The 22,428-nt window shown below is 40.0% G+C and overlaps 1 protein-coding gene across 1 annotated transcript in view; it reads right to left on the bottom strand.

Moving 5' to 3' along the window:
• Positions 1-22,428, bottom strand: part of ca16b (carbonic anhydrase XVI b) — a 113,517-nt gene that overhangs the window by 16,736 nt on the left and 74,353 nt on the right. Inside the window, exons 5-13 of the mRNA XM_083939953.1 lie at positions 18,986-19,081; positions 16,583-16,649; positions 14,073-14,230; positions 12,634-12,826; positions 6,461-6,645; positions 3,408-3,516; positions 3,238-3,287; positions 2,369-3,128; positions 1,514-1,652 (exon numbers count right to left, since the gene is read on the bottom strand). Coding sequence (XP_083796079.1) covers positions 1,514-1,652; positions 2,369-3,128; positions 3,238-3,287; positions 3,408-3,516; positions 6,461-6,645; positions 12,634-12,826; positions 14,073-14,230; positions 16,583-16,649; positions 18,986-19,081 — 1,757 coding nt within the window. The remainder of the gene's footprint in view (positions 1-1,513; positions 1,653-2,368; positions 3,129-3,237; positions 3,288-3,407; positions 3,517-6,460; positions 6,646-12,633; positions 12,827-14,072; positions 14,231-16,582; positions 16,650-18,985; positions 19,082-22,428) is intronic.

Here is a 22,428-nt window from a genome sequence, read left to right as displayed (position 1 = left end):
GCTAAGCCCAGAGAGAAAAGTAAAAAGGCTGAACTGTAGTTAAATATATAGAAAGAAAGACTGAAAGGGGAGGGGAAAAAAAACAAAAAGGGAGGAGAGCTCCCCCTTGGCTAGCGTCACAGCCTCCCAATCCGATGGCTCCCTCAGGGTGCAGATGTGGTGCGGCTAACTAACCAGTATAGTCGACATCTCCTCCCTGATTCTCTCTCATCATCTCAAAAGAATAGCTTGCTTTGGGAGAGTGGAAACTGGGATGAAATAGGCTTTCTGAATGGAAGTCAATGGAGAGAGGGATCCTATTCAACACTGGTGTCAGCAGCAATGAGCCACTCGCATGAAATGGGATTTTTCTTCTCTCAGCTGAACATCTGTGAGTTTTCAACAAACACCTCAAGCCTCAGAGGCTTCCAGATGTGTACTGTGATGCCAGCAATTAATTCCATTGTAGACATAACCTAAGACTAACTGTGAAAATGAACAAGCACAAGGATATTACGCTTCAAAAGATGATCAATTGGTTACATATTTTAAATAAACATTTGAATATATAAAGATATTACGTTGTTAAAACATCTGTGCAGAGCATGAAGAGCGAAGAGAGTGTGAATGGGTTGATTTCATCTTTCATCGTGGGCTTTTCCCCAGAGGAGGCAGGCATTGTCTGTGAAGTGTCAAGAGTTGTCACAACAACAGCTTTGATGGCCATTGCTAAATCTCAAAGCTGACCCCTTCTCCTCTACTCAAAAACCACGACTCTCAGTAATCGATCAACTGACTCCATCCGCTACAGTTGTCTTGCTCTCTACTGCTCTATGGAGCAGCGGATAACCAGGCTGTTATTTATACCACGCTATTATATTATCTGACACCACAAAATGCCACATTAAGGTGTAACTGGCCCATAAGCATTCGCTGCAGTGTAATCACACTTGTAAAATATCCTGTTAAAAATAATATATATCATACATCTAACAAATTTTAAGTATTTACGAAAATAAATCTCAGAATGTAAACAGACACAATGGTACCCAGCTGGAAGCAGAGCCTTTACAGACAGTAAATATGCATGAGACCAGCTGAGGAAATTGTCAATAGTGCTATATGTTACTCATTAACCATCCCACATGTGCCAGTGGCCTGGTCTGTGTAATTACTGGGGCTCCAATGGCGTGGCTGGAAAACAGCCCAGCAGATAAAGATCCAGATGGGACCCCTGCTGGCTCTGCAGGGCTTTCAGGTCTCCTGACCTCACCCAGGTGGATGATGGGCCTGATGTACAACATGCGGGGAGGAAAGCAGTCTTGCTACCAGAATGTTTGTTTTATCTATCTATGTATGTATATATATGGCTGAGGGGAAGATAGTTTTTTTATACCCTTGTGGGAGGTATCAGTGATACCCTTATTAAGATTGATGTATTAAGATGTATGTAAAAACACTTCATGTAAAGATATTTTACCATTATACCAATTTTTTTTAGAACTATAATGTGCCATCTGTATGTTGAACTCACCTCCAGTAGACCATCACAATCAGCAGCATTATGAGGCAGAGTAGAGTAAGAGCAGACACCACCACCAGGGGGACGATCCACACCATCCTGCCTATACCTGGGTGAGGGGTTCGGGTCATGTTGGACAAGATGGTGCTGTCTGGAATGTAACACATGAACATAAATACATGCTTAAAAAGTTTCTACTGAATTACACCAACTCATCAGATTTTTTAAGTTACCACAGTATATCCAACGTCAACCTGAACCTGGTTTGAGCTTAATATTTTGCTTGGTTGAGAATAAACCTATAAATAATAATAAACCAGTCAGTCTATTAGAGTAAAACATGTATTAACCTTACCATGAGACCCTTCTAACATCAGGAACAGAGCAAAACAGACTGATCATGATAATACCTAAGCAATCTCAACCAGAACCCAGTTTGGGCCAGAATTGTAGCACTATTATTGTAGCAATATTAATGCCACTAACAGTATCTCTAACATCTCACATTGTTAGGGTAAAAAAAATCTTCAAAAATGCTCTCCCTTGAAGCAAACTCTTTCAAAATATGCTTAAAGGGATTACTTGAGGCATAACCCTGATGGCAGATGGCTTATTTCTACCTTCAGACCTCTGTGCTGTACACACAAAAGCCTGGAGCTTTATCTTTGATTGAAATGGTAACCGGTGTAGTCACTGCTTTAACTCAGTTTATTTGTTATGCTAAATTTGGCTCCATAACTGTTGGTAATGATCACAGAAAAGCATTGCCTTGAGCCATAGTGAGAATTTGAAAGGGATGTGTCTGTTTGGGTAGTGACAACAAGCAATATTGTGTCATATCTGTGTGGGAGTGCGAGTTCTGCTCACCAGTGTGGACAGAAAAAGGCCAGAGACTCTTGCCATCACTACTGATCTTTGGAGACACCGTGGAGCTCTGGGGAATCTGGGGAATCTGCATCTCTGCGGTGTCATTATGAGGCTCCTGAGTGGAGACTGCATTTACATCTGTGGGTTTCTTCTCTGCGTTGACCAACTGATCGTCACCAGTGCTTGCAGTTACTGTGGTGCCTTTGACTGTAGGCTTCCTTTCTCCTTTCTCTTTGGCTGTGGATGCGGGGGTAGGGATTAAAGGCTCTTTGGCCACAGTGCCGTTTGCTTGCTTTTCCTCATTATCAGGTGCAGTCTTGTTCTTTCTCTTCTTCTCCTCTTCTCCCTCTCCCTGCTCTCCTTCTCCCTCCCCTTCCTTATCCTCCTCCTCCTCCTCGCCCTCACGTGCAGCCTGCTTGTCCTCAGATGGGGTGTCTGTCCCTGAACCCTGGGGCGCTGCCTGCTCAGTGCTGGACTTCACCGGTGGGACGGATGGACGGGTGGGGTTCTGCGTGGCTTGTGGTGCCTGTGTGGGCCAAACGGAGCTGGGCAAAGAAGAGATGACCCCTCCACCCACGCCCAAGCCTGCCAACAAAGTGCTCGTCACTACTGATGCCACTGTGGCCTGGCTGCCACTAGAAGAGGGGCCCATCCCCGTTGCCATGGAGACAATGGAGAAGTGGATGCCAGAGGACGTCCAAGTGGAGGAACCAGAACTGATGGGTGCCATATCTGCTGAGGATGCTGGAGAAATTGTGGGCTGACAAAGACAGGCAGAATATAAGTGTAAAAAGTGTTTATCCAACCACATGAAAATTACTTACAAACAAAAAGAAATTGACCCTTCTGTATTCTCATGGTCAACTTACCATCCCAGTCTTCACAATACGGGACCCTTCAAATATTCGTGTTGTATTAGCTGAAAAACAAAAGGAGCAAGCGAGCCTTCTGAAATCAATCTCATTTGTCTGACAAGCTAAATGAGCTCTTCTTTAAGAATGCATAATGACTCGATAGCTGGAGGGTTTTGACCACTTACCCCTGAACAGCAGTGTTTGACTGAAATCACTGCGCAGGTCATGTTGACACACTGCCTGCACTCTGAACAGGTACAAGACATCGGGGGACACATTAGTGATGACAGCTTTCTGCAAAATAAAAGACACACATACGCATACACTTAAGACCACTTGCCAAAATGTTGTATGTAGTATCTGCATGTACAAACTGTGGATACTGTTCATTCATATTGCCCAAAATGAAAAAACACTGTTCCGTCAAAAATGTATGGCCAGCAAGTTTGATGCAGTCTAAAAACTAATTTACTGTCTAATTTAATTGTGATGCAAACTTTGCAATTGGCTTTACTTGTATTAAAATGGCCCTCAGAACGGACGAGTGATTGCCTCTGGTGTTGGAGAGCTAGTATTTCTCAAAAGTAATTCAGATAAAAGGTTGCCCAGAGATAGAAACTGAAAATTGAAATGGAAATGAAGTGGGAAAAATAAGAAAGACTGACAGGAGAGAGTGGAATGGAGAGAATACTGTCAGTTAAGCAAATGATAGACTGTATTAATGGAGCGTAACCACTTAGAGCACCTCACGGACACATTAATCGTTCTGTCAGTCAGCCGTCTGCACTAAATGTAAAATAACAACAAGGACTTACAAAGCTCTTAGCAGAACATATATCACTTTAGATGACTCTATATCAATCTGTTGTTAAAGACAGTATGGTAAACGTATGGGTTCAAATATAGGTTTTAATAAATTACTACTTCACATTTGACACGTAAGCTTCCAGTTAAACCACAGTATAATATCTTAACAGAGAATTTCTTGTCAAAACCACAGAACAAAGAAAATGAAGACTCTGAAGGCTGTAAAGATATGACGGCTCTGCTGGAGGACTTCAGGGAGCGGTGTGGCTGATGCGGAGTTAAAAGGTTAGTAAATGTAGCTGGAGGAGGCTGAGAGCAGCAGGTAACCAGCAGCATGGGGAGAATGAAATTGCAGCGAGATGGTTTTTATGTCCGACAGAACCGTTGCGGCAGCTCTCTGAACACGCTGCAGGTGAGACATGGATTTCTTAGGGGTGCAGGAGTTAAATTAATTAAATAAATGTTAATTTACCTCTAGCTGAGGATAGCCTTAGTATAATTTGTGAGGGAGTTCTTGACTGTTGGAAGCCTGATTGTGTATTCATTCAACCTATCTTGCATTGCCAGATCTATCTCCACAGCGCTGTGTCAGTGCTGCAGAATGGTCAGAGTTAACATGGTATAGATGAAAGAACACTAATTTGTGTTTCTGTAAACCAATCACAATTGTCTTGGCCAGCACTAAGCCCCATAATGGAGATAACAGATTGGGATTGAGAATGCCTGACACCCGGCACAGTGGCTTTATACTCGCAATATACACCCAGTAAGCCAGATCAATTTCAACCAGCCAACCTTGTCAATAGTGTTTAAGCTTTAGGGGTTGCAAATAAACCCCATGAAAAAATACATTGTCTGATGTGGTTTTTCCACAAAATAGTTAAACCTGGGTAAAAATAATCTTTATATTACATTGACTCCTCCTCTCTGTCAGAAGTTATGACTATGCAAATATTCTTCAAACTTCAAACTTCAAAAGGTGTAACTGCTGAGCGCAAGGTGTCTCATTACGCAGTGATTCTCAAAGTGGCCAAAGGCCAGGGGGTCTGTGAAAAGTTTTCACATTCACAACGATTTTACTGATAAGCTCAGAGCCATATGATGGATTAGACGATTTTGAACAGGCTCTCAACTGGAACTGGTCCTCGATTCTTACCTCTATTAAAAGGCTTCATAGTTCAATGAATAATATCTTAATATTTAAATCTACTATATAAAAGTTCAAAGATTACTCAAACAGATCAAACAAATAAATAACTCTTAGAATCGCTTAAATGCAGAAGTTGCTTTTTGGACCACAAATTTCTTCCAAACTAGTTGTGTGAAAAGTTGTAGAATGTGAAAACAGATTTTTAGTGTCAAATTGCACACACATCACCCTGCAAAGTAAAGGTTAAACATCCAAGTGAAGTAAACATTAACTATTGGGTGGAAGGGATTATTAGCGAATGCATTAGTAGTTATTTTCTAAGAATTAGAGCAAAAGGAGGATATAATACGTGCAAAGGTTTACATCAGTCCCTTCAGATCCCCCCTCCTCTATGCAGTTTCTCCAATCAACCATTAGCAGTCAATAGTGCAGCAAAATTTCATGATCCTTCGACAGCTTCTCACCCAAGATGATGACAACTGTGTTTACTGAATCGCATGCTAGACAAAGTACTGCCACAAGGGAATTCATCCCAGGTCTCTGAACCAGTGTGTGATTGTTTTGCCCTGCACTGTTTATAACTAAAGAGGCATTAATGCAGAATGTCGAGAATTCCCTCAAATGGAAGGATATGTGACCAGGGAGAAGAATATGTAGTGGAAGACGAGTCCTGTAGGTCTAACCTCTGCAGGAGGAGGACATATTTCTGTCAATACAGGACATCTTCTGTAAAAAAGATTGTGTGATCACTGGTGTCAAAAACCTCTGTAGGACTACACTTGCACAGTTGCTACAGTGTTGGTTTTCAACGATTAACCGTTTTCAAATAATATGAAAAATATATATTCTATAATCTAATAGGTTCTTTAATCTTTTAGCCTATAATACATTAACCTGCATCACATGTTAGTAAAGTAAATGTATAGATTGACATAAAAGTAAAACAACTTGATGAAAAATGCTTAAAGTTATTCAATGCCACAGGCCGATTTGTCTATATCTATACATGTGACTTATCAGTGTGTGGCAGTCCTGTGTGTCTATTCTTAGACAGGTGAGTGACAGGGGTCACTGTCATTGTCTGGGCCCTAAAATCCAGCAACAGCCCAGCGCAGAGTTCCTCACAACCTGTCACCTCCTATACACACTGTCACTGATCCTGCCAGATACACGGGAGGCTCTGTAAACCAATCAGAGCTGTTAGCACTACATCCATCACAATTCTGAAAAAAAAAAACCTGCTTTGGTCTGCTGTTAGTGGCAGATGATAATAATACACACCATGCTCTTGTCCCCAGTCTCGGTGAAGGTCTTTTCGTCAGCAACATCGCGTTTCACCCAGCTGTAGGAAACCATGTAACTGGTGATGGGTAGGTGGTAGACAGTCAAAGGGCGCTCCCAGCTCACCATCAATGCCGTCCGGTTCAGCGGCTGGATCTTCATTCTCACTGGGGCACTGCTGCACACTGAAAGACCAGAAAGGAAGGCAAGTGTATTTATACAGCACATTTCCGCAATGAGGCAATTCAGAGTGTTTTTAACAAAAGCACTGAGACCAAGTGCACAAGAAAAGGACATCCAAAGGTAAAATGAGATGAAATAGATGCATAACATGAGATGGAATTTAAAACCCACTGAATATACATCAGTGGTGGAGATTTTATCTTTTAAGATTGGTAACTAAATATTATTTCGCCTCAAGAGTATTAGAAGAGAGTAAGATGAAAAAGCAGCATGAAAAGAGAAAAAAAGGTTACTTTTACTTGAATATGTAGCTGGGTGAAAATGAGAGGCTTTGTTGGAAGGACTGCTTGACCACATGTATTTGTGGCTGTTTGTGTGTGTGGGTAGAATGCAGGTTGCCTTTTAACAAGCCTATCATTACTGTCTGCTGCTGACTCAAATACATTTCTACTCGACTACAATGTACAAGTGTATAGAGTTTAATGCAGTACCCCAACAACACAAAGTGCCTGTGGAGGCTTGACTGGTGTCAGGTACATCTAAGGCTTTCAGTGAATATAATCATTTTGGACACTTGAGTCCTTTTCATGACAAAAAAAATGTAAGTGATTTAAGGTAGAATACAAAACAGCAGGGTGTAGTGCTAAACATGTGGTAGAGATAATGCGCAGCTTCCTGCACATACGCAATTTGCCAGTTCCTGTCTGTGCAACATTAAACAGGATGCATGAGGAAGATGAAAGAAAAATCTGTAAGCCAGCCCCAAGGGGGCAGTATAGACTGCAGCACGGATATTTACACAAGCATCAGTCAATAAGTGAGTAGGGGACAATCTGGACATGCTTCTCAGCACATTAGGGCAGCAGCAATCAGGAACCAGTGTCAGCTGATTATGTGCACACAGGGTTTCTGTCAAATTGAAATTGTCACCGCAGTTTTCTTCATTTACAAAGTGCAGCTATGGTGCAAATTATGAACCATGATCTCTGAAAGGGAGACAGGGTGGGAGGAAATCAGTCAGAGGAACACAGGAGGGAAAAAAAACACAATAGCGAGAATATCTTGGGGTGTTGATGAGTTGTGACAGGTGTGAAATGCATTATAACCCATTGGATGTTCCTTGTCAACTCCAGTAGCTCATAATCACCTGTTTAATAACAGCTGAAGACGTCACAATGGTTTTACTGCCTGCATTATTACAGTCATGTCAGTCATTATTCTTTTTACTGTCAACAGTGGTGCAGAGTTGATTCTAAAATCAAGCAGGTTTGAATCTATCAGATAAATATCTCATCAACACCTATCTGGCAACGTGAAATACAATACTGGTAGGATTCCTATATTTGTATTTTTGTTAAAGAATTTAGTTGTTAATAATAATTTTCTTGCATGTGGTTTTCTGTTGGTTAAGTGTGACATCTCTGTATTCATTTTATGTTTTTTTATTTATTTAAAGATAGTTGTTCTTTTGATAAGAAACATTTTAACACAATGGCTGCTCTGCAACAAAATGAAGTTCTCCTTTCAATCAAACATTTGTATGCATTTTCTTTTCATTTTATCTCAGGTTTAACTGAAAACAAAATATTCAACTGAGAGACAGCATGAATCAAATGAATAGTTTCTAATGTTTAATCACAGGCACAACTACTTAACATGCTCGTGACTTTCTAGAAAAAAAATTATAATTATCTGTGAATAGATGCACTGTAACATGCCAAAATCAGACTTAATGTGGTTTCACTTCAGCCTGCAATACCACTCAAAGCTGAACACAAATCTTTCTCCTGGCAGATTCTGCCATGAAGGGAATGAATTGACTGCTGTCAACAAACAGCAGTTCCACTGCTTCTCTCCTTTCAAGGCTGCTCTACAAAATGATTTAAAGATGCTGTGTACAGACATTGGAATGACGAGAAAAACAACAATATAATTTAAAACACACATAGAGAAGGCGGTTTATACATAAATAGTTATATACATTTCTGAACTTTGCAGGAAAGTTAAGTTTTGCATGTCATCCAAGGCTTATTACTAACCATAGACTGTATAAAAAAAGGACTTAGCCTCTCCACTGGGGCCCATTCTCTCATTCACTCTTCTCACATCAACTACCCAAAAAAGGGCATTGATGTGACGTTGGGGGGAGGGAGATACGCCCATCCGGCTGACGTATACTGAATTAGCCACATTAGCACCACGGCCCTGGAGCTAGGCTAACAGAACACGTTACTAGATAAACGGGAGCAGGAGTCAATGTTGAGATTTTTTTCTGGGACCGGGAGTCATTTCCGTTTTTTATTAACAAAAGGGTACAAAAATAACTCTAACTTTGCGACGACTTTATCAGTAGTGTTCAAGTAGAAAAAGTTTCTCGTGTTCGGAATGCAGAGTTAGTGGGACAAATTATTTCGCATGTCTCTACCGGAGATTACACCGGCTCCGGGAGTCAAGTACAGGCAGCCAGTATTTACGATCAATGATTTAAACTGATATTCAACACAGTACCATGCTCATAGACTGTCAAACACAACCCTCGTGGCCTGAATCCTCCCAGTGTTCCAGATTAGCATCTAGTGTATGTGCCATCGATAGTACGCTGTATTGCAAGTCATGGTGCAAGTGCGGCTATTCAATTAGCATAACAGAGCTAACATTAACGCGGTATGTTCCTAAACCATCTGTTTGTACAGTTGATCAAAGAGTAAACCATCTTGTCACTTATGGAAACACCACCACACGAATGACCGCAGTCCAGGTCGAGATGAGTTAGCATGCTAATCCTGACAAAGGGGCTATAAATATATAAATAGTGACAGCCAGAGGCTAACTGTCACTTAAGAGGCTGCAACCCTAATTATTCATAAACTTTAACCTCCAATAAAATTAAAACTAGCCTGGTACAAACAAATTCACCCCCCTCAGTGTTGTCATTGAGAAATGACCTAAACATACAGATGAGAATGGTTATTTGTACCAGGCCTTGAATAGGTTTAATTATGCTGTAAAAATCAGCCTGTTTAACATGGGGGTCAATGAGAAACTGCGCTATTGTGCAAACTACTCCTAGTGGACACTCGGAGAATTCCGTATTGGGTCCACCAGGAAGTGGCTGTGGTGGGGGCTTGATACTTACACAAATACAGTACTTATTGCATCAGATTGTGTGACTCTTCCTACAGAAACCACCATAGTCACAGCACTGACATCAACATCAAACTATTATAATAATATATATTATTAATGTATGAATAATGTTGTTAGTTGATTGAGAGAAAATGAACCAATAATATAGATAATTTATCTATTAACAGTTATCATAACTGATCGTCATTTGGTTAATTTTTCAAGAGAACATGTCAAACATTCATTGGTTCACGTTTCTGTATGTGAGGATTTACTGCTTTTCTCTTTTCTATTAAGCTGGACAAAACAATTAAGTTCAAGGCATTTTTCACGACATCTTATAGACAAAACAATTAATCAGCTAATGAAGAAAATAACCAACAAAGTAAATAATAATGAAAATAAGTAACTTGCAGCCATATGGACCACATTGTTAATCAAATTCTAAACAGAGGTACAGTAAATGTGATCGCCTCGTGGGAAAAATCATGCATACTTATATTTTTACACATGCAGGTAAGGAGTATAACGGCTCTTTCCCCATGCTTTTATTATCTATAGTTCAGCAGACTTGGGTGCAAAATTGTTGCATTTTTCATTTGGTTCGGTTAACTTTCAAACTACACTTTGTGAAGTGCACCAGACATTGAAAACAAATGTCACACCATCGAAAAGGTCACTCGTCTAATGGATTTGATATTTAATACTCTGTTAAATCACATATAGGTCTGTAACATGTGTGCAAGGTTGAATTATATTAAAGTTGTACTCCATAAGATTTGAGATCTCTTGTTTCTAGCGGCCTCTTTGCAGTAAGATGTAACTGCAGGCGAGCCTGTACAACTTTCAATTGCAAATACATTTAAAAAAACTCTAAGTTGGACCTAACAAAAGAATGTCATTTTTAATTAAATGTGTCCACTTTAATACTTTTCACACTGATTAATCAATGAATAATGCACTATTTCTTGGTTCACTGTCTACATTTTGGTCAGCCATTTCCCTCCAGGGTTCAGTTAAAAAAAAAAAGGGTAAACAGCTTAGGCAGAGTACACAAACACTAAAGTAAATGAGGCCCTGTATATCTTGGCATCATTACTGGACAAACAGAGAACCTGCCCCCCACACACACTAATATGCAACCTATATGTTACATCAGAAGCTATGCATCTCAAATAGCCAAACAACTCTCAAGGCTGTCAAAGCCACAGTGATGAAACATGAAGTCAAGGTATGATCTAGGCTCTCACATCATTCATTTTGCGCAGATAGATATCACCCCTTACACAACGTTGACAGATGTCAGCCCTGAAGATAAAACTGACACCATTTGCTCCCAGCGCCTCCCATTAAGTAGGAATTCTTACATTTTAGCACAGTGAAATAGAAATGCAAGTGAGACACAAAAAGAAAACAAGCATGAGGGAGGAAAAGCTGGAAAAAAAACTGAGACACTGGTCCACATTCATTCTGCCTACTGACATAATACCACAAAAGCAATTTCACAACTTAATTTGTATGGTTCTATTTTAGCTGTGCCACATATTAATGATGATTGCTGATCGGCCTGGAGAGAGTGCTCCAACTACATCACAAGCATTTCCAATCAATTCTCCCCGCCAGGCACCAACAACACCACTTTAAGGTGGAGCAGCCTTTCTAATTAGTCTCCATAGTTCCTGTACTGTTCCGTTAAAGAAAGCACTGCAAGATGCTCGCATAAACGAACAAAAATGTTACAATCAAGCCCTGCATAAGGTCTGTGCTTAACATGTTCTTTGATAGAAGAATGAGTAACAATGGGATAATCATGCATTATTCCGACAGGACAATCTTTATGAAAAAAATATATATTATCAGAATTTGTTGAGCAATTTTTTTACCTTATTATAAAAAAGAATGGCCTTCTATGATCCCATTACATTTACTGACCTACTGATTTGAGCTTGGTGTATGAAATGGTGTCCAGGCTGAGCAGCAAATTGAGCTTCCCGAATTTGGTCCCAAAAGACTATCAAAGAGCTCAATAATCATTTTCACAGCAGCCTTTACATTTTTTACCTTAAAAGAAAATAGTGCTACAAAACATAGGAGCCTTTCTGAAAATGGCCAATGTGGAACCCGACTGACCATTTGTTAAACCCCTTCCTCCAAACAGTGGTCGTCCAATCACTTTTCTCCTGGGACATGCAGCTTAGGCCTCAGTCTTTTAGCATGATATCATCATGTATGTAGCCATCAAGTGCATATTTAAAGCCCCTTTACAGGGTTCTCGTTTTAATACAAGTCAGCTGGAAACATTCAATAAGTCTAAGTAAACACAAGGCAAAAAAGTAAGTAAAATAAAATTGAAAAAGTCAGACAGAAATTTTTAACAGCGACATGATGTTATTATTAATTAGTTTGCTACTGTAGCTACAGTTAACAAAATCTGCCAACCACAGTTGTCATTTCAACAGCTAGAAATGATAAGCCTGCTTTTGTCTGTCACTATTTGAAATCCAGGACCCACTATTTAAAAAAAAAAAATCCAGTGGTAAATGTGCCAACATTATCATTATAGACTTAATACATGCAGTGCAAGAATTGAAAACAGTAAATAAGGAGTCAGGGCTAAGCAAACGGTCAATCAGCACACATTTTGAATGTTTGCAAATTGCAAAAAAGAAATAAGCCGATATGACTGTGTGTTCCACACAGTGTGCATTATGTATTACTACTGCAAGTATTTTAGGCAGCAATTCACTATTGCTTATAAAATAGCAGGCAATTATCGTTATTACAGGAGATCCTTTGGCTAGACCAGTGGTGTTGTAGTTAAAATAACAAAGAGCATGTGCTACTACGCAGAACATAGAGCTTACCTCTTGAAGCCTCAGTGCTGTGAGGGCTTCCCAGGACTTCAGTTAAATCTTTCTGCCATGCGTCTTTTATAGCCGACTTAAAGACTTTCCTACTGTCCAGGTTCTGCAGGGGCCGGAAGTTGTTCCTCAAGTACTCTACAGACTTGACGTGGTCCTGTTGCTCTGTTGTAAAGATGGAATAAAAGGCCTCCAGCTAGATAGAAAGAAAGAGAAGAGATATTGAAACAATTTTAGTCTGTGTGCTTTTGTTATTGTGTGTGTGTGTGTGTGTGTGTGTGTGTGTGTGTGTGTGTGTGTGTGTGTGTTGAATATAATATATCATGCAGGACCTGCATTGCTAGCCACTTGCCGGCAGCTGACTGTTCACAACTGGAGCAGAGTATCTGCAAGAAACATTTACACCACAGGCACCAGCAGAAACGGACCTCAATCATCATCCTGGCTATCTATTGGGCTGTAACTTCTCAATGGGGCAAATTTGTGGCCATTGATTGCCATGAATGATCTCCTGCCGCGTGCCGTAATGACTACACATTACAGATACTGTGGAATCAATGTGTCCTATGTGTGCTTGGAGAAATGAATTACAGGTTCATAAAAGACTATCTGTGAGCGTCACAAACATTGTGGCGATGGTCAATATTCTTGCAGCACAAGTCATTTCTGAACAAAAGATGTGTCCTCCTGCAAGTTAATAGAAATTCCACTGAGCCCTGCAAATTTCTAAAGCAGGGCACACTCTAGAGGATATGCAGCCGGGTAACCTAAGAATTGGATGTGTAAAAAGATGCAGCAAAAGACTGTGTATGGGATCAGCAAAAAGCACAGGGCATGATTTGGCATATATTATCTCTCAAAATTACAATATAGCAAAAACAGTTGGAGGTAAACTGATGTAGAGCGCAAAGCTGAGTCCCATAAAATGCTACATTATCCATTTGACAAATGTTAAACCTTTACTGAAATAATTTAAATTAATGAACATTTAATCAATGAACATTTCTGCACTTGAACAACTTTAATAGTGAAATAACCACCACTCCATGTGAACCAGTATTTTATTTAACACCCTATAGCCACTGTCTCAGACCAACAGCATGATATATGTATGAAAGCTATCTCACAGTATCATTGAAATGTCTGTAATTGGCTCCCCTTTCATGCTTACTCATCCACTATATAGGCAGTTATGGTTTCATATGCAGAGGGGGTGAGGAGGAAGGAGTAAAACAGGGAAGGAGGAGGAAAAGTAGATGATGGAAAAAATGGCTTGTGCATCGATAGTGTGGGGAAGCATGTGAGCCACTATGTGCAAATGGAGAAAACAGCTGTGTGTGTGTGTGTGTGTGTGTGTGTGTGTGTGTGTGTGTGTGTGTGTGTGTGTGTGTGTGTGTGTGAGTGTGCGGTGTGTGTGTGTGTCTGTGCGCGTGTGTACGCACCTGTGAGTGGGACAGATACACAGGCCTGGAGAAGATGATCCACTCCACTACCTTGATGCAGGGCGGCGTGGTCAGAGAGCCAGTGTATCGGTAATAACTGCCCACTGACGATGGCAGCAGATCCCTCAGGATGAACGACCTTAGGTTGGTCTCCTTTTCTGTGTAGAGCAAGGGATCAAAACGTGTCAGGGTGCAAACTTACCACATTTTTTTCCACCCTTTAAAGCTTTTGCCTAAAAAACTCTGGATATGTTCAGTTACATTTTACACCAATATTAACACAGCAATTTAATTTCATTCTCCCCGTGGCATTTTAATGGCTTTCCTGAAACATCCACTAGTGGGAATCATGGCGACAGCAGTTGAAAGCCTCACCATTTGTTATCACACCGACCAGATATCTGTACTCTGAGATCTCCCTTAGGTTCTCCTTAGAAAGGGAGCAAAAGGAGGGAGGGTCAGATGAAATGGCCCGCTCTGACAGCTGATCTGTGCTTGGGTGGTAACCTGCTATATTGCGTGTAACAACTGTCGTATCGGCCATGGGGATTAAGACAGATCCAAACGATTACCGGATCTGTTCTATCCTCTGTGTTCAGAACCAGGCAAGGCTGTGTAAAAAAATGAATAAACAAAAGAAAACAACAAGCAGGAATATCCCTTTAGCCCCTGCAAATACCCTATGTGGACTATGCAACTGAGCTTGGTTTTTCCTTGAACTATGATGTGAAAAACTCAAATAAAGCTGAATTTATGTCAAATCCAATCTTATCTAAAAAGTAGAGACTTGAGGTGATAGGGCTGATAGGACTACTGAGGCACTGGAAGCCTTGCCTCATCTGTACTCAAAGTCAAATTCAGTATTCGCAGGCTTTCTTCCCCCCGTCTTCAGACAGTGTACGTGCCCTATCACTCATGGGCCGCCGAGATGCTGATGGATGGATGACTGTGGGATAACGAGCTAGCGGAAAACCAACCACCCTAACAGGGGAGGGGGCGAGGTGCATTTAGCAGCCAGCAGGAAGAGAGTCCAAAAACCACCACACCAAGCTCTCTCTCAGCTGGCAGATGAGAGATACTGTGGTTTTAGCACGAACATCTGTGAAATTTTCAGCCACTTTTGGAGGCTGATGGATATTAAAAAAAAATAATAATCTAGTACAACAAACATCCTTTGGCAACCTGCCTTTATCAAGATTACATACCACAAGAAAAGTGCAGCAATCCAATCCGAAAGCACACCATTTTTCTTATTGCAATTACTTCCATGGAATTTTGAGGGTAGAAATTTCCCTGAACAAAACGACCCATTTTCTGATTCTGACCAATTCACGTTTTTTTTAAGAATTGATAGTGATCTCTAAATGAGCATTTCGCTTCTCATCTGTTTTTCTCTTCCCACTCATTAAGAAAGTTGTAAAAATTATTTTTCACCCCAAGACTCAACACAAAAAGTCATAACCTTCCCAGCACACAACACCAAACATTCATCCCATCATCAAAGTACAGAGTGAAATCATAATTAGAAACAAGTCAATGGAACCCAGCAATAATCTTATGAAAACAGCATGGATACAGCGCAATTACTCTATACTTCTATATATCCTCATCTATTTTCATGTCCTTGTCAGTGTACGATTAGGCTCACATAAAGGCCGTCAGCGGCAGGTTGTAAAACAAGCCATACGTGTCTGTGTAAACAGAGCTGCTGTGTCCCTAGATGCAGAAAGGGATTACACAGTCATGTTAAAACATCTGCTTATGGCTTGCATTAGTCATGCATGCAACGAAGGCAGCACGGCAGCAGTTATTTAAGATATGCCATGAAGAGAACACAAGAAATGAACAGTTTAAATATGAATATGAGCCTTTGCAGGAGCCATGGGCCACACATGTATACACATACATATATCTGACTCACAGTAACAGTGTTGTCTAATTGAGGCTCAGATGTAATTAATAGCTCTCTTTCTATGTGTGAAGCTCCTCAGAGGTCTCCTACTGTGGAGCTGTACTAGCAAGGGGAGGCGGTATTTGCAAATTTTGCCTCCTTTTGAAGTTAAACTCTGCTTATGTCTTGTGTTTAGTCTCTAATTTGTTTTTGTTTTTTTAATGTATTTATTAAAAAAAAAAATGAAAACCAATTCTTAAGCAGTTGAAAAGAAGAGCATCAATCTTTGTTTTGAGGATTTAGGCGAGGAGTACAATGGCTGCACTGTGACAAGGAATGAACCTCTAGGGATCAACCAAAACATGAACAGCAATGTCAGAGTGATTTTGTAAGGGATTATTGCTTTTTGAATATCCCACATGAACTTAATTCCCACAGTATTGTTTCGTGCAAAGGAGATTTTGGTATGACTGAAAAAATTCAGTGGTAAGTAAAAGAACATTGCAGAAAAACTAAGAATAACAATTATCTATATATTCCAAGACAAACACACTCACCACAACCTGTGCATAATATAACATTGTTCTATGTGCAGCAGAGTTACTTTCCCATTACTTACCATGATGCACTACTCCTTTCAATCCCTGGATGATGGGGTCCACAGCTGGATTGTCTTTTTGCCCCAGCTGCAGGAAATGTCCCGAGACGAAGGATTACAAAAGGGATTACAAGACTAGAATAACAATCTAACATAATGACTAAAAACGATCAATATGAGCAAAATACCGGGAGGATGGGGGCTGGGTGGACACAATGAGGGCAACATCTCTACAACACAATATAATCTAGCAGCATCTAATTCTATCTTTTATTATTCTGAAGTCTGTGATGCTCATTTATTGGTGAAATTTAATTTGAAGGTTAACCTTGGCGGATGAGTGGATTCAGTCCTCTGGTCATTTTCGAGGCTGCTGTTTCTGGCATTGTACTACATAACTACATTGTTATGTGTATTTTTCATGGAATTCACTACCAAAGTATTTGTTATACAATGATATTGGGACACAAAATCAACTTCAGAGTACCCTTGAATTAACACATTACACATAATATTTATTTATTATATGTGGCACATTGAAAGCATCTGATTATTTATTATGAGCTTTGTATCCTTAGCATTAGCACATTAGCTTCACAGGACGAACACACGTGTTGATTCCCTCCTATCAATTAGGCCTGTTAATTCTTTGAGATGACTGACGAAAGGTAAATATTTTCAGCCCCACATTCTGCAATATCCCCAATGTCCTACTTAAGAGACAAGCCTGGACAAAACGGTTTTGGGATGCAGGGACCAATCTTCTCTTGCTCAATATTAATTCAGGTCAGTCAGAGGAGAATAATTGTGTGGAACTGAATGCTGAATGTGGATAATATGCACACCTTAGAAGCCATTAATAGGCCTTTGGGGAGCACAGGAAGAATTCCCCTCATTGATTAGAAATGGTAAATCTGAGCCAATGTGTGTGTGCCTGCTTTAAAAAAAACTCTCACTGTAAACTGCTATTCAGCGGATTGTGTATGGTGGTGCTAATTGCAGTAAGCAATAGGGCTGTCGGGACCTGGCGGAGGCATTTAGGTCCTCGCACACACACGCTTTATCAGTGTCTGAGAGTAGACCTACATTACAAACACCTGTGTCCCCATTCCAGCCTCCCTCTTCCTGAGAGCTGACCCTTGCCTATATACTATTAAGCTGAAAGTTAGCCCACATTGATCGTCAGCCATAAATTGCAAAGACACTGCTAATAGAAATTAAGAGCGCAACATGTGCTGCTGGTGTATGCTTTTTCAATGTCCATTAATCGCTGAGGTGTTTTTACTGTAACAGAAATTAGGACCATTCTTGTCTATTACGAGCTTATGAGCGCAGACGTTCAGGGGACAATTTGTACTATCTCTGTAAGCAATCTGCAATGTGCCACAGAAAAGGGAAAAACAATCAGCTGCTAGGTGAAGAGAAACTCTCATATCACAACGCACGTGCCAAAAATCATTTCTAATAAATATTTATAATTTGCTGACCTCAAAAACGTATTCACATCTTCATCCTTTAATAATTGGACTAATGCAATTATAACTCTCGCCCTTAAGTCATAATTGCCTCACCGTTTTACAGTGTCCTTTTTGATGCTTACTCTTATTTCAATTTTGTATCTTCCAGTCAGTTTATTTTTTATCCTCTCTTGTTATATTCATTTACTCATATTTTATAAACTATTTCTTACAGTTGGCGGTAATTTTTATAAGCCTATGGAAAATGACATTTTCCATCTAGGCAATACTACCACTAACTATAATATTAGTTATTCATATAACTAATATTAGTGAACATAAAATCTCCAAATCCAAAAACCAGAGTGCTAAAACTGAGGCTGACACTGACAGCACCCAGGGGAATGAACTCATAACACTAAAATAAAAAAACAAACAAACAAAAACACTCAATCATTGTCTATGGAGCAGCTCCAGACTTTATACTTGATGACATCACAAGTTTGTGACTTTTTGGTTTCTGGCTCTGAGAGAGAGTAGCTGTTGTTGTGTTTCCTTTAAGAGCAGAGTAACTATTCTGAAAACTAAGTTGTGGATATTAAAGATGCATCATTAAGCATGAACATATTATAATTTAACTAGACCAAGAGTCCACTGCCATGCTAACAGCTCCGTGAGGCTCTGCTTAGGCACAGCTGTGCTTTGAGTTAAATGCTAATGTCAGCATGCTAACATGCCCTACAGGCCCTACCATATTTCATGAAAATCCATCCAATGTTGTTGATATATTTCAGTCTGAACCACAGTGGTGGACTGACCAAAGGACGGACCTTGTCATCCTTAAAACCACGCCACTTGCTTGGATAAAAATATCTATTTTCAAGTGCACTTTAAGTATAAGTGCACTTTTGTATTTTGTTTTTTTTTTTCAGATTTACCTTGACCTTCAGACCTGGGGATACCTTACCTCAAAGAAGACGGCCATGGCAGCGATGATGCGTCTTTCTTTAATGGCAGCGCTGAGGCTGTCAAAGTCATCTGAATTGTAAAGGTAGATCTGCATCTGAGATGGGAAACAGAGCATAAACAGCTTGAGGGGTGGACAAGGAGAACCAACAGTCCTGTCATCAATCACTTGGACACACTGCTGAGGAGCTGATGAAAAGCTGTTTTGAGGGGCATAAAAAAGGGTTTATTTATCACTCCTATAAATCTCCCATAATCTGTGTCGTTCCTTTTTGTGTTCTGCCACTCCTGGGGGATGTTGAAGAAATACAGCATCCCATTCCTCGAGGCGACTGTCCTCACACAGACAAGTCATGAGCCGAGAGGAAGAACTAGAAGAATGTGCTCTTTTCCTGTGGTGAGATCCAAAACAATGGTATGCTTCGAATCATCGCTTCCAATTACCTTAAATCACACACAACATTGCTTCTGATTTAACAACAAAGCTTAAAAGGTGTGGACATAAGCTATTCTGAAAAACATCATAAACAATATACATCCTATACCTGTCATGCTCTGCTTTCCAAAAGAAAAAAAAAAGAGAGATTTTCTTTCATTTCAAAGCAGAAATATTATGGTAGTGCTGATCAAAATCAGCAAATTATTCCAAAAGTAGCAATTGGAGCTGTCCATCATCTCACTGTCTGGAGCTTCTTTAAAATGAAAAATCCTTTCATGTCACTGAACCAAGTTAATTGGCAATAAAAAAGGGTCCTAGATGTTGATTTAATTAAAAGGGTATGCCTTCCTTTTTTCTTCTTTCAAAGGAAAATTATGGAGGGGGGGGGGCAGCCACAGTTGGCTGTGCTGAAAACAGACGTATAAACTCTAAATAAATAAGCGTCTAACTAAGGATAAATCAATTAGCAACAAAGGCCTAAACCAGGTACAAAATCACTCAATCCAGATAATTTAAGGTAATCAGTTTCCTTCAAAGTTCCTTTAACTGCAGCCTTTAATGGAACTAATTTGTTGTGCGAGAACTCAGCAAGACAGAGCTCCAGCCATTCATCACCCTTCAGATGTTATTAACTACATTACCCAATTAAGCTGGCCCCCTTAGGCTTAATTTACTCACTGACATTGGCTCATGTGACCTGCTCTTATTAACAGCACAGTGGAAAATGTGATATTCAATTGTCACACACTTTCATAGCAGCCATTGAAAATAAAGCGTTCGGAATCACTTGATTGGACGCTTCTTTTCACTGAATGTTTGCAAACTATGGCAGAAAACCGCTTCAGTGGAGCAAACTTCATTCACATCCACAGATATCACTGGAAGTTGATGATTTCAAGCAGGACAGACAGGTGACCTAGCCAATCTTTAAGCTTTATTAAAACATTCAAACACATTTGTTTTTGTCAGTACAACATTTACTATGCTGTTGTACAGAGAAATATGTAAAGACATATCTGAAAATAGTGAGCACCAATAATGAACGATAGATGGTGAGAGACTAGAGGTGACAGGTGGAAACTGAAAGACAAACAAAACATTATTTGAGTTGTATAATTCACCTTCAGATTTCTCTGTAGAGCAGACGGGCTACACTGTCCACATCTCCAGAGCCCTCCTTTAGTCTAAATTCAGTTAAGAAGCCCACAATATAAATTTTCAAGCACAAAGTGAGTGCAAACACAAGCGCTGAAAGCTGCTCTGCATTCCCAAGTTCCATTTAAGCACAAACAGGTGAAAAACAAAGTCATGTTTGGCATGATTTCCCAGGACAGCGAGACATTGAGGCAACACAAGCGAACTGCAAAAATAGAAAAAGAGACCATAGATTTATCACAGCAGCACACATGCAGTCCACTTTGCTCTTCACAACTGTGCAACTGCAGCATTTTGTCGTTAACATGTAAATGTCCTATTTTAAACACAGTATGATTTTCCTATAACCATCTAACTTACCCTGTTACTCAAGAAGAGGTAGCTAGCAGCAAACCGGCAGCAAATGATTGTTTTAGCAGAGTAGTCATACGGTAAATAAATGTTTATTTCAATGGTGCTCATGAGAACTCAATGCACTCATACTACATGCATACAGACAGAACACTAGCAAATAATGAAGACTTATTCACCAATTCACTGATTGTATGCTTCAGCTCCGTTGTTATTGCAGACATTTGCTATACAGCTAGCTAGCTTTCACTCTTTCTCTAACACCACTCATGGGTTGTTGGCGTCAGTAACTCTGTGCGCCACAAACCGTGGCAGTTGCTCATTCAGACAGGAATGTTCATCATTTTTTAGTTCCATCACGTATTGTATTTTGTAGTGTTTTCTGTGTTCTCTCTATTTAGTATGTGTATTGAGGTCCCAGGGTTGCCATATCCATCCCATTAGTCATGCAGATATGCTTTCAGTGCTGCTGGAGCTTTTTGGTTTCTGAAATGTACAGTACTGTACACCCACCCTGACACTTCATACATCCACAGTATGTGTAGAGTGCGTACCATAGGTAGGTGTGATTTGTAACCCATGTATAATTAATCTAACTGTGGTGACACTCTAATATATTATTAGAAAAGATCTCCTTATGGTACCCTGAGGCAGATTTTTTTTTACCCAATGTTTCATTTTTCATTGTGTTGTTTGAGCGAACAGGTGGTCCATTTATCGATTTCCCCACTTCACTCCCATGAAAAAGACTGTGGTTAGATTAATGTCAAGCTCAGGAGCCACAGGCCCAGCAGCAATGTTTTTTTTTTCTTCTTGGTTTTTTCTACATGACCGTGATACAAAGGCACAGCAGTCTGAATTTATTTTTCCGCCCACTGTACCCATGTGTGAAGTATATTTGTGTGTGTTTTGAAGCTTCTAGTTAGGTGGAAAAAGCCCCCCCCCACACACACACACACACACACACAAACAGATACACACACACTATAAGAGTTAATGCTTTATGCAGTGTGTTATAAGCGGCTCTGGCTGAATGTGACTCATTTGAAGTAGAGCGATAATTAGACAGCAGATTGGAAAACAGTCTCTGTTTAGCAGAGACAAATTAGCCCTGGAGCTCACCCTCCAAGGTCATGCTGCTCAACTCTCGAAGAACAAAACATATACACAACAAAACAAAAGTCAACCTCTGCTGTAAAGGATCACTGAATATGTCCAACAAAAAGGTTTATGAATGTAAATTGTTGCTATGTGTGTGGTGTCGGTTGAAATATAATCTAAAATACATCAAACTCTGTCAAGGCATAAATATGAAAAATGAAATTGCCAAATCTTACAGGATGAAGCAGTTCAATGGGCAAAGGCTAGATCCAGCATAACCATGTTACCCTTCAACCATTCATCATTTGATTTCTTTCACCTACATTCAGAGAGTGAAATGATACATCATGTTTGATACATGCAGGCTGTCTTATTGACAAATAGAATCATTTTTTTAA

Source organism: Echiichthys vipera (genome assembly GCF_963691815.1).
Source record: "Echiichthys vipera genome assembly, chromosome: X".
NCBI classification, from domain to species: Eukaryota; Metazoa; Chordata; class Actinopteri; order Perciformes; family Trachinidae; genus Echiichthys; species Echiichthys vipera.
Note: the sequence above shows the minus strand (reverse complement) of the source record. Positions and strands in the feature narration are given on the sequence as shown.